This window comes from Bos taurus, chromosome 22 (assembly GCF_002263795.3).
Source record: "Bos taurus isolate L1 Dominette 01449 registration number 42190680 breed Hereford chromosome 22, ARS-UCD2.0, whole genome shotgun sequence".
In the NCBI taxonomy this organism is placed as follows: Eukaryota; Metazoa; Chordata; class Mammalia; order Artiodactyla; family Bovidae; genus Bos; species Bos taurus.
Genome location: NC_037349.1, coordinates 32,349,815 through 32,363,312, shown reverse-complemented (window position 1 = coordinate 32,363,312; position 13,498 = coordinate 32,349,815). Strand labels below are relative to the sequence as shown.

The 13,498-nt window shown below is 40.4% G+C and overlaps 1 protein-coding gene across 6 annotated transcripts in view; it reads right to left on the bottom strand.

The window, feature by feature from the left end:
- FRMD4B (FERM domain containing 4B) overlaps window positions 1-13,498 on the bottom strand; it is a 358,740-nt gene that overhangs the window by 18,465 nt on the left and 326,777 nt on the right. For 5 of the 6 annotated variants that reach the window (XM_005222661.5, XM_005222659.5, XM_024982740.2 and 2 more), the window contains 6 exons: window positions 6,640-6,716; window positions 4,692-4,830; window positions 4,068-4,209; window positions 3,028-3,161; window positions 2,813-2,932; window positions 1,145-1,373 (listed from right to left, as the gene is read on the bottom strand). In XM_005222661.5, coding sequence (XP_005222718.1) covers window positions 1,145-1,373; window positions 2,813-2,932; window positions 3,028-3,161; window positions 4,068-4,209; window positions 4,692-4,830; window positions 6,640-6,716 — 841 coding nt within the window. Of the gene's footprint in view, window positions 1-1,144; window positions 1,374-2,812; window positions 2,933-3,027; window positions 3,162-4,067; window positions 4,210-4,691; window positions 4,831-6,639; window positions 6,717-8,386; window positions 8,466-13,498 lie in introns of those variants that run through there. The other variant, NM_001102099.2, reaches the window with a different exon arrangement.

Genomic DNA, 13,498 nt, shown 5'->3' with positions numbered 1-13,498 from the left:
GTATAAGAATTATCCCAATTTCACAGATGCTTAAATGGGGGGGAGGGTGGAAAGTCTTGGAATCAAAAGAAGTAATCATATTTCAACCAATGATCAATTCTAAAATTTATTCTAATAAACATGGAAGGCCTGTTGGACTTGAAATCCACCTAAATGAGACTTTTCAGTTTAATTTTTTTCTGAATATTAGTTTTAGATACATGATGTTGAGAATTTTGAAAATACTAAAGAGAATTAAGAAGACAATTGACATGAAATTCTACAACTATTAGTATTTTTGAACTCCTGCCCAACCAGTCTCTATGTGTACATATTTATACAATGTCAGGACTATGTTTTGGCTACAATTTTGTATTCTGCCTTCTGCATTTCATAATACAACAGGAACATACGTCCATAAATAGCCTCTATGCTGCTGCTAAGTCACTTCAGCCGTGTCCAACTCTGTGCGACCCCATAGATGGCAGCCCACCAGGCTCCCCCGTCCCTGGTATTCTCCAGGCAAGAACACTGGAGTGGGTTGCCATTTCCTTTTCCAATGCATTAAAGTGAAAAGTGAAAGTGAAGTCACTCAGTCGTGTCCGACCCTCAGCGACCCCATGGACTGCAGCCTTCCAGGCCCCTCCGTCAATGGGATTTTCCAGGCAAGAATACTGGATTGAGGTGCCATTGCCTTCTCCGAAATAGCCTCTATAAATAACCGTAATTGTAAGAGTTCTTTTCTATCCACATATATTGGATAGGTCCTTAGAAAATATATATGGTCTGCCGCATTAAAAATCTCTGAGAAACTATTATGTAGGGCCCAGCTGTCTTAATACTCTGTGTTTTCAAATATATTTCTTGCAATGACATCAGGCCAGTTAGAGGTGAATCTCTCTTATTGGGAACTAATATTGCTGTGTAAAGCTCTTTCATCCTGAAAATTAAAGCAATACAATAGTATAGTTTTACAACAATGAGAAGGTCACAGAAGACCAAGTTAACATACTTGTAAGAATGAAATTCCGAATCATTTTTATCCTAAGAAACTTAAGGATCAATCCATTCTTTTCTCTCTCATCAAACGAACTGGTTTGGAAACGGTACATTCCATCAAGAGGACTGACTTAGGTGACTCAAAAAAACCTCACTAGTTACTAACCTGGTAAGATAACTGTTGCTTTCTGGCTGGGTTTCTTTCCACATCTAATGCGATACTCATTTATAGCATTTTCAATCTCCTGAAGCTTTTTCACTGCATCCGTGTAATCTTGCTTTCGTTTTTTCTTCACGGTTTTGCAAAGGTCGGGCTCATTGGCAAGCTTCTTCGCAGCCTCAACCAGCTTTTGCTGTATTAGGAAATTGCTCTCCAGTTCTTGCAAAGCAGGATCCTGCATTCACATGCAGGAGATACACGGTCACTCTCATATGTCCTTGATAATAAAATTTCTCTTTCTCATGCATTCTCACATCAGATGCTCTTTGTGAATGAAATCTTCCTAAGTTTTACTCCTTAGGTATTCTCAAACACCTTCCTAGAAGATAAGACCTCCCTCCATTTACTTTAACAGTCCAATTCTCTTTCCTTTTCAAAGAAGGGAATTGACCTTCCATTCATTCAACTGGTTAGATGAGGATCATATTTTTCAAGAAGGGATCCTTCACCCAAGATTCATAGCCAGAGAATGTTATAGTCATATGCACAGCTTCAGAAACAGATAAACTGGATAAAAACAGATAAATGCATAAAATATCCATTCTTTCTGGGTAACTCCTGGTTGCATGGCCCTGGATATATTACTTAATTTTTAATGCTTCAGTTTTTTTTACTTGTAAAATGGATGTAACATCCACTTTATGAAACTATGGTGAAGATGAAAGGAAACAATGTATGTGCATTGCTTAGCTCAGAGCTGGGTATACACTGAACACTTAATAAACAGCAATGCTAAAATATTGAAACATGTAAAATATCATGTATGAAACGAGATGCCAGTCCAGGTTCAATGCACGATACTGGATGCTTGGGGCTAGTGCACTGGGACGACCCAGAGGGATGGTATGGGGAGGGAGGAGGGAGGAGGGTTCAGGATGGGGAGCACATGTATACCTGTGATGGATTCATTTTGATATTTGGCAAAACTAATACAATTATATAAAGTTTAAAAACAAAATAAAATTAAAAAAAAAAAAGAAAAAGAAAAACCATCAAAAAAAAAAAAAAACAACAACAGCAATGCTAACTTTATTATGAATGGAAATCACTACTATTTTCTAAAGCCAAGATGGCCAAATTTCTACAAGAAACATGAATAGGGTCATAGTGTCTGATGACATACAAATAGGAAAGTATCATCTATATTGCCTAACAAATCTTTTAACTTTATTATACCTAAAGTGTTATACGTGTGTTATCTCACTGAATACTCCTTGCATCTCTCAGAGGGAAGAACAATCATTACCCCCATTTTATTGATGAGAAAACCAGAGAATTGAGACTTCAGAGAGGTCAATGATTTGCCAAAGGCTATTTGGTTTTAAGTGGGAGACTCTAGTGCTGAATTATTAATTCTTAAAATAATGTTTCTCAATTTAGAAATAGAGTTCATTTAATACTCTCTCTGTTTGGAGGAGTAAAGTCATGAGAACTCAACATTAACTAAACTGTGCATGAAGGAAAGAATTCAACTTGGTCTCCATGATCACCTTTAGCTGGTGAGATAAAAATGTACAGCAGTAACCCAAAACCCAAAGGAACAAGTCAGCTACATTCAACTGACAGCTCTTCTGCCTCACTGTTGACAGAAGTGCTCAGAACGGGTGCCCATACCTCTTCACTTGGCAGCAAGTTGTCATCTAATTTGAACGCGGTACCTATACGCCTTCTGACCTGAGGAGGTTTCTCACCTACATTCAGAGGATACTCCTTGGGCATTTTGCCTGTGAGCTCCTATAAAACAGGACAGAACCAAGAGGGAGATTACTGACCCTGGCTGGAACTGTCAAACACAATTTGAAATGTTCCCCAAAGCAGAAGACACTCACAGCCTCCCGCAAACAGATCTTCTTAAGCTCTTCAACTTTCTTCAGGAGCTTTTCTTGCAACAGTTTTTCCTTCTTCTTGAGTTCAAGGATCTTCTCTCTCTTTTGCTCCTCACTGACTTCTGAGTCTTGAGAACCTGGAGGTGGTGGGGGGTGGGGAGGGAGGGCAGGGAAGGTTTATACAGGCATGTTTCCTTCCTTTTCAGAGGACAAAGGATTTTTAAGCCAAACCTGCTATTTAATAATAGTTTCTTTCTTTTCTCCTTGTTTCTGAACATAATAAAAGGAAACTGGAGAACATTTTCTCATGCTTCTGGGCATCCAACAGAACCTGGTAATAATATACGCCTTTTGCATTTCGGTTCAGTCATTTGGGAAGCAATGATAAAATGTTTAATGTTTTAGACACACTCAATGAAAAAATTCATTTTTCTGAGCAAGAGAGAAGGTAAGATGTTCCTGGAGATAGTTGTTTGGAATGTTCTTTTGGAAAGTAAGGAAGGCAAGGGGATATTCTGTGTTTCAGATTCACAAGCAGACAATGGGATTTAGATGAGAATATTTTTAGTGACTTATGTATACTTAGTGATACTCTCATATAAATGTCTGCAGAGTAAGGGTTTGGGAGCAAAAATCACTTTGGGGATGAGATGGAGTTCAAGGGTTGTAATCATGGTTGATTTTATGTTAAATGGAAAATTAGATGACTGTCTGTATCAAAAACTACACACTGGAGAAAGAAAAAGCTTCTGGACCTGATGGGGAGAAAATGTTCTTGCAAGCTACCCCAAGGCACTCACTGTCTGAGCATCTAGTGTTAATTATACAACCTGAACTTTATAACTTAACTTGCTTCATATTCTTTTAAAAACTAATTTCAAAATTTTATTCAAAACTGCTGTATACTATAGGTTCTCTCATATGCTTACTTATTCTGGAAATAATGGGTTAAAAGATACATTTAAAAGTGGTTTACAACCAAAAAAAATAAAAGTACATTAAGATATAGATGGCTCGCACACTCTCTAATCCAAAAATATTACCTGAGGAAATTAAACTGCCGTTGCTTGCCATAATGAACTGGCTTTTCGCCTCGAGTGTCACCGGTTTAGAGACCCTTGGTGCTCCTGTCTCTGTCAAGTCCATTGCGATATCGTCTAAACTCCTGGCTGAAGGGATTTTTGCCTAACACAACATGGAAAGGGAATTCATTCAGTCACACCTATTTTAAATTAATAAAACGATTCAGTTAATATGGAATAAAAATGTCAACACAAAGGACGATACAGAACTTTTATATACTATAGTGGTATTTTTCAGAAAAAAATTCAGACTTCAGCTTTGTCACTAAAATGTTTTATTAATCACGCATGATTCTTCCTCATGGTATAGTTCAATCATTAACATAAAAAAGTCATGAGTGCACAGACTCACACAATGCCTAAAAGTTGGCGAATCTTACAACTTTCAGAGCAGGCTATAGGTTGCCCATCTGTTAAATGTAAGAAAAATTAAAACAACTGGTAGTAAAGTTAAAAAAAAAACCCACAAGACTCAAGAAACAAAAACGCATGAGGTTGCATCTTTTCTAAGAAAGTTTATCTTCTGAATGGAAAGTAAATGAGGGATGGGACTTTGTCCTTGTAGAAATACTTTCAGTTACTTACTTTGCTTTGCTTCCGGTCCAAGTAAAACTGATGCTGACTAATTGCCATTACCCAGATGGACTTGATGAGAGAGGAGTTCGCATACCACGTTTGCACGAAGAGGCCACTCTGCCCAAAAGTTCTTCTGGATACTGAAATCCTAAAAGATTAAGGAAAGCACTCATGATTTGTTTCTGGCCCAGCATAACATCAATGGCACCCCACTCCAGTACTCTTGCCTGGAAAATCCCATGGACAGAGGAGCCGGGTAGGCTGCAGACCATGGGGTCGCTAAGAGTCGGAAACGACTGAGCGACTTCACTTTCACTTTTCACTTTCAGGCATTGGAGAAGGAAATGGCAACCCACTCAAGTGTTCTTACTTGGAGAATCCCAGGGACGGGGGAGCCTGGTGGGCTGCCATCTATGGGGTTGCACAGGGCTGCCATCTATGGGGTCGCACAGAGTCTGACAGGACTGAAGTGACTTAGCAGCAGCAGCAGCAGCAGCAGCAGCAGCATATCAAATGTACCCAGTGGGTAACATTGTAACAAAGTATCTCCTTAATTGTTTTTCCTCTGCCACACCCTTGCCTTCAAGGACCAAGCCTCTGATTGTCTCCTTTTTATGAGAAAGCCAATCACACTTGGGTATCTCCTCATAAAAGCAGTATATTAAACAATACAAACACACATCTTCAAAAGCAGATGAGAAAATGGACAGAGTATTAGAAAAAGAATAGACACATGTATATGTATAACTGAATCACTTTGCCGTACGCATGAAACTAACACAACATTGTTAAACAATTATGCTCTAATACAAAATGAAAATTTTTAAAGTAATTAAGAGAAAATGATTATTAATATGTCAACCATATAATATTTTAGAAAAACCTAAGTCTAGTAGACTTGTGTACATAAATATAAACATTCTGTACTCTGCACAGAAGCATGATACTGGAAATAATAGAAATTAAAAATTATTTCATAGCAGATGAGAATTAGCCACATTGGAGGCTGTACTAAAAACATCAAATTAAAGACCACAGATGTGCGATGTGCAACCATCACAAAAAGGTGAGAATAAATGTGTTACTTTAAAGATCAAGAGATCATGACCTGTGGGATCAGCACCTTCCTCCAAGGAAAGAGAGCATCTCAGATCTAGCTATTGTCTGGCTTTGGCACTATCAGAGGATGAGCATAATAATATTGTCTGATAATATGCATGTTTGAAACTGGCCCAGATTACTGCTTATGTACTGGATGAAAAGAGAGAGGGTCAGAGGACAGAGCAAGAGAAGCAAAGATGGGGGCAGGGTTGCGGGGAGAAGAGCACCAGTGTTCCTTGTAGGAATCTGCCTTGTATCTCCAGGTCATCTTTTTGCCACAGCTGTTTCCTCCATCCCTCTGACCTCCAAATATCCATAAACTTATATCTGAAAAGCAACCACTGCGAGCTGATAAGGAATTCCTCTGAGGAACTTGGAGAGCCTACAATCTTGACTTTAATTCATGTTGATAATTTAGGAACTTTTTTAAGTGACCAAGAATAGCAAACTTAAAAATGAGCAAAGGATCTGAATAAACATTTCTCTAAAAAAGGTAGACAAATGGCCGATGAGTCCATGAAAAGATGCTCGGTGAGCAAATCTAAACCAGTATGAGTTATCACTGCACACCATCAGGATGGCTATTTACACACACACACAGAAAAACTAACAAATATTAGAGGATGTGGAGAAAATGAAACCATGCAGAGTTTTGGTAGGGATGTAAAAGGGGATAGCTGCTTTGGAAAACAGTCTGACAGTTCCTCAGAAGGTCAAAGAGAGTTACGATTTGATCAAGCAATTCTACTCCTAGGTATGCACCCAAGAGAAATGAAAACATGTGCACATGAATATTCATAGCAGCATATGTGGCTAGTCATTGGACCCGTACAGAAAAAAAGGCTTTTATTCTCACCTCCGTGGATCATGAACTTCAACAGCAAACTTTTTCTCACGGAAATATAAGTTCTCCAGCTGTTTCCATTGGAATAACTAAGAAATGAAGAAAACAAAAATGCAACACAGCTTTAATTAATGTTAACTTTTACTAAGTCTAGAAATCAGCTTAATAATAAAAAAATCAAGAATTAAGTTTGAGATTAGGCATATGCCTTTTCACAAACCAACTATAGCGTGAAACCAGTTTATTCCTTCTTTTGACAGTAATCTTCACTTTATCACTGTTTCCCGAACAATAAAACCAAGCAACTGTGGGGAACATGCATACTATTTTTCCTTTGACTCAACGAAATAAAAGAGTGAGTAAGGAAATTGTAGATTCCAGTAAGCACATGCCTTCTGATCAAAGATGTTGACTTCATATTTAAATGGAAAGAGATTCAAAGGAATGTTTCAATAAGACCACAGATTAAATTTCAAAAGAATGCAAAGTGAAAGTAAAACGGAACCCCAAGCAAGGGTGATTCTCAGTGATAATTTCCCCACGTACAAGAGTTCCCCTAAATGCCACAGAAACTTGAGTGCTAGAAATTGGAGGCTCGGTGGGATGGGAGTGAATGCTGACACTGCTCTCTTGGTTTCTGAGCTAAAGCTTCCAGTTTTTGTAAGAGAATTCATCAACATATTCCCACTGTTGATACTCTAATGCCGCACCAGGTGTTATCTGCCAGTTGGGTGGGAGAAATACAACTTACTAGCAATGGGCATCTGAAAATTTAACTTGTAAAAAGCAGCTCATTCACAGAACTGAGTGGGCCCTCCTGCGTTTTCTGGGTTCATTCCCAACCCTTCACATTAGCCTGAGACCCAGCTTGTCCTTTGAACTTTGACTTCGTAGTTGGGAATTCCTCTTCTCCACCCCAGTCTTGGTCAGAGAAATACTAGCACAGCAATTTCATTCCATTATTAGACTTTAGCTGGATTTTTAACTTACGTTCAAAGAATCTTCATAAAACATTCTAATCATTAAGAAAATAACTTCTCCGCAATGCACCACCAGCAAAACCATTTCCTGGGGTACAGGAACCAAGACTTTTCACCAACCTTATCTAAAAGAAACAGCACAAGCTGATGGTTCCCACGCACATACAGCTGGGAGACAGACCTGTTCAAACTGGACCCTCCACCTCAAACAGTGAAATAAACCATCACCCACTGAGAACACAGCGCTTTGTCGTCTGAGCACCTAGCGTCTAACTATAACCCTCGCCCAGGTAGAAAGAGGAATTCGTGGGAGCTTAAAGGTACATACCGATTTCCTAAAACTTCTGTAGTTTCCAGGCTTTCATGTCTTTTAATCCCAAGGTTCCAAAAGTGAGATACCAAGGGGAAGGGAATCTCCGAGGTGCTCTCTCCCTCCCCCTCTCCCTCCTGTCCCAGCCGGGCAGCTCCGGTGAGTTCTGCACAGAGTTTCCTAAGACACTTAGGTGTAACTCAGTTTCACAAACCGAGCCTCCCACAGCTGACACGCTACTGACATCAGCAATTCCTCCAAGTGACACCACCCGGGTTCCATTCCTTCCTCCATCTGGGAGAGGACAGCCAAGTTCTCTCTGGCAGATTTCCCCGGGAGAGAGACGCACTTTCCACACGGGGTATGGGGGAGATTCAGATGGTATTTCCTGGGAAGTCAGTTGCTTTGAATCCAGGCACAAATTTCACTGGAGGCTGGGCGAAGGAGACGCTGCTCCTGGTTTACTCACCCTGGCCGTGAACAGGTTCGACAGGAAGAGCCACAATGCAGCTCAGCTGTGTTTTCCTTTGCGTCCATTCCCACACACATAAAAACTAGGGCTGGACTTGAAACCTGATCTCTGTAAAGCTGCCACCTCCCCCTCTTATCACTTACAAACGTGAAACACAAGGCTCTCCATTCGGCACATCCCAGCGTTGAGAACAGACAGCCCCCTGCAGCAAAAACCCTACTTAAACAGTGAAAGGTTTCAGCTAATTTTAAAGAATTTGAAAAAATGAGATGGCAACTGGGTTTGCAAATGAAGTTATGGGAATGAGACTGCATTTTTAAGTCTGAAAGGCAAAGCCATTTCCCCAACTTAAATCTTAAAAAGTTGTTGTGATGGGGGAGAGGGGTTGGGGGAATTCCCTGGCGGCCCAGTAGTTAGGACCTGGCGCTTTCACTGCGTGAGTTTGATCCCTGGAGTTTTTGCAAAATGTGATTTCACATATGTGCCTGTAATAGTATAAAAGTGAACAGGAATGGCACAAACTTCATTCATGACAGCGGTTCAGGACAGTAGAATGTACGAGGGGTTCATGGCACCACAAACTTCAGCATTACTAGTCATGTTTATTTTATTAATAAAAATAAGATGAAGTCAATATAACAAAATATTTGTTATCATCAGTTTAAGTGGTTATGCAGGTGTTGTCACATTCTTGGTATTCCTGTTTTTTTTTTTTTAATTTCTAAAAATTATAGAAGTTTGTATAAAATGAACAAAGGTCGGTCTGTTTCATACAAGAGTGAGATTTCCACTTCCTAACCATTGGGAATCGTCTAATTTAGACATGTATTACCTGTGTGATTCTTATCACTGTTTGAAGTAGCAAGGAAAACACTTCTAACTGTAGTGGCACTTGATCTAGCTGGCAGCTGGAAATAAGCTAGCTTGTCAAATTTCTGAAACCATTCTTCCATCGTGCTTTTAAACTATCTTGGAGTTCTAGATCTCAGAGAGCCGGGATGAGGCTCGGAAAATGGCAGTGGAGCTGAGGTGAAGTGGATTCCTTTACTCATTCAACACGCCCAGGAACGCACCTGGCACGAGCAGTCAATTGCCCAATCTGCATTCCTGTCCTTTAGGCCAGTGTTTTCCTTATAGGGTAAATACAAGGTCCCTCTTTGGTCAAAATCACTCAAGATTTTAGGCCAGTGGAAGGATAAGGGGAAAACGTTAGAAAGATATCCACCAGGCTGACCTGACTTGCTGGGGTCTCTATTTAAGAGAAATGGCCTGATGGGGAATTCCCTGGTGGCCTCCAGTGTATGCACGCTCAGTCATGTCTGACTCTCTGTGACCCCATGGACTGTAGCCCACCAGGCTCCTCTGTCCATGAAATTTCCCAGGCAAGAATACTGGAGTGGGTTGCCATTCTGTTCTCCAGGGGATCTTCCTGACCCAGGGATCAAACCCAAGTCTTCTGCATTGCAGGCAGATTCTTTACCTCTGAGTCATAAGGGAAGCTTCTCTTGGTGGTCTAGTGGTTAGGATTTGGTGCTTTTACTGCTGTGGCCTGGGATTCAATCCTTGATGGGGGAACTAAGATCCCTGCAAGTCAAGCTGCACAGTGCAGTGAAAAAAAGAGAGAGAGAGAGAAATGGCCTGACATGTTAATAAACCACTCCAGTAATCCTGTCTGGAAAATTCCATGAATGGAGAAGCCTGGTGGGCTACAGCCCATGGGGTTGCAAACAGTCAGACACGACTGAGTGACTAAACAACTCTAAATAAATCACCTGAAAGATGAAGAAGAATTGCAAGAAACCATTTAAGGAAAAAGATCAAGGTTCAAAGGAAGGCACAAACGAGCTAAGTATGCTTTACTGGACCCCGTACAGAGAAGCACTATTATAGGGTATGCTGTCTTACAGGATAGAACAAGGCTACTATATATATTGAATCTTCCCTCATAGCTCAGTCGGAAAAGAAATCTGCCTGCCACGCAGGCAGACCTAGGTTCAATTCCTGGGTCGGGATGATCCCCTGGAGAAGGAAATGGCAACCCACTCCAGTATTCTTGCTTGGAGAATCCTGTGAACAGAGGAGCCTGGCAGGCTACAATCCACGGGGTCACAAGAGTTGGACACGACTTAGCAACTAAACCACAAACACCACTATATATATTTTATGCATGTATATGTATAGAGAAAATTTGTAATTTTCATATTAAAATAGAATTTTTTTTTTTTTTTTGCCAAAACAAAATTCCCACTCTTGGAGATTTGCAGGGGGGTGAGGGTGAGAGAAGAATTGTATTTGCTTTGCCACACAGAGTTAAGAGCATGAAACTGGACTGTTTCCTAAAGCGATTGTTAAACCAGCCTAATGACAATCATTAATTAGTATTTACTGTTGTTTATGTGGCACTCACTAATAGGGTTGAATTTGAAATTGTGTTCTGTTTAGAATTCATGGTGTTAGTGACGAAAGGAAATCCTTGTATGGTGACAATAAAACTATAAATTAGGTCTTCCAGACTTCGTTCTGGGCTTCCCAGGTGATGCAGTGGTAAAGAATCCACCTGCCAAAAAAGGAGATGAAAGAGATGCAGGTTTGAGTCCTGGGTTGGGAAGATCCCCTGAAGAAATGGAAACCCATTCCAGTAATCTTGCCGGGAAAATTCCATAGACAGAGGAGCCTGGTGGGTGACAGTTTTGAAGAGTCTACTCTATGCTCATATAGAATGATTAGTTGTGCCCTTTAGCATCAAAACAAGGAAGAAGATAGCAAGAGATGAAATAATAGCTAGGATTAACTTTGAGATTACAAAATAAATAGAGATACAACTGAAAAAGTCAAAGAGGAGCAATGAGAACAGTGATAGTAGCAAAGAGATAATTTAAAAAAACTACAATAGGAAAAGAATGTTTCCTTAGGTTACAAATCACCTTGTCTTAGAAAAACAAAGTGTCAAAGATGTAATAAGTGACACAGAAAACCAAAGCTGAATCAAATCCCATTTTAAAAGTGAACGTGTATATAAAATCATAGTCAGAATCTATTCCCTTTATCCTTAGATGTAAAGGAAGTTGACAGTTTTAGAATAATTGCCACACACTATTACACTTTGGGGCTTCCCTGGAGGCTCAGCGGTAAAGAATCTGCCTGCCAATTCAGGAGACTTGGGTTTGATCCCTGGGTCAGGAAGATCCCCTGGAGAAGGAAATGGCAACCCACTCCAGTATTCTTGCCTGGGAAATCCCACGGACAGAGGAGCCTGGTGGGCTACAGACCATGGGGTTGCAGAGAGTCAGAAATAACCAAGCAACTAAACAACAATTACGCTTTAATGAGATGCACGGGTTGAATAATTAAGGCATTTTGTTGAAATCTATAATTCATATTTAGTTAGACCCCACCATTATAGACTCAAAGAACTGGAAGAAATCACCTTTCCCCTTCCTATCCTACAATCACAGTGATTCCTAAATATCTGAGATCACAAACTTTAGAAAAAAAGACTATAAGGAAAAGCAGAAGGACTTTTAAGAAACCAGAAGTCACATACTTAAGTAGCTCTTGTCCTTTACACACTCTTCTTCAATTAACAAATATACCTTGTCCACCTTGTACATGCAAAGTCCTGTTCTTGTTGGAAAATAATGACCAGGTCCCCTCCCTTATGATGCTTACTGCACCAACTGGACCATATCAGAGTGCCTTGGCATACATGCTGATTTCAATACATGTGCTTTATTTGGCAAGTTGATTAACTTTCCTGAGTTTCAGTTTCCTCATCTGTAAAATGGGACCAACAATGCCTGCCTCAGAGGATTGTTGGAAGGGTTTAGTTGAGATTATATTCACAAAGCACTTAGCACAGTGCCTGGCTCATAATCAACATTTAGTAAGTGATACAGTCAGTTGTATCCATTAAGGACTCTCAGTCCAATTCCCTTATTTTATCATCTTTTCTGAAAATGGAGAAGAGCCACTTAATAGCAGTCGTGGGACTCTGTGACCCTGTGGACTATAGCCTGCCAGGCTTCTCCATCCATGGGATTTCCCAGGGAAGAATACTGGAGTGGGTTGCCATTTCCTTCTCTAGGGGATCTTCCCAATATAGAGATCGAACCCGGTCTCCTGCATTGCAGACAGATTCTTTACCATCTGAGCCACCAGGGAAGCCCACTTAATAGCAGAACTAGAACTAAAAACAGAGCTGTCTTGATCCCATATCTGTCTTTCCACTGATGAGAAACAGTCGAGTTATTCTGTTGACACATCTGTGTCCCTCAGGTTTCCAAAGCCATGAGCGTCAGCCTCTGTAAAAACTGCTCTATCTCTTTTGATTTCATTGGTCGTTTCCTGCTACACCCTCTAGGTAGGAAATCTGTCCACTGTTTCTGTATTGCCAAGGTCATAGAGGAGGGACATGGGGACAGGTCAAGGGCACGCCCACAGGGAGACTCATGGCAGCAAGCTAGCAAGCTTCCTCTGGTCTGAAGCACTCAGAAAAAGAAGGGACATGCCCTAACACATAAAAAATGCCGAGAAGTGTGCACCAGCAAGGGGGACCTTTGGAGTACTGAAAGACACGGAAAAGTCTTGGACAGAACGGATTCAACTGTCTGTGTGAATCTTGATGGGCTGAAAGCTGACGGGGTCCAAAGTTTTAACACTAGGTAATGATAGGAAAGATGTCATCAGAAACTTTTTTTTTTTAAATAGCACTTATAACACAGGTTAATCATTTAACTGCAGATTCACCTGGAAATGACTAAATTTGGGATAGTCACAGCCGTGGTGTATGACTGTACATCAAATAATGACTCAGAGTAATTCCCCTGCTATAACTTGAAGCAAAAGAAATCATAGTATTACTTACTTTTTTTCATGTAAAAAAAGTTACGCTTGATGTGTATACTCTTAGTGCCCACAAGCCAGCTTGTTGCTGTTGTTTAGTTGCTCACTCCTGTCTAGCTCTTTGCAACCCCATGGACTGCAGCAAGCCAGGTTTCCCTGTCCTTCACTATCTTCTGGAGTTTGCTCAGACTCATGTCCATTGAGTCAGTGATGTCATCCAACTATCTCACTCTTTGTCACCCCCTTCTCCTCCTGCCTTCAATCTTT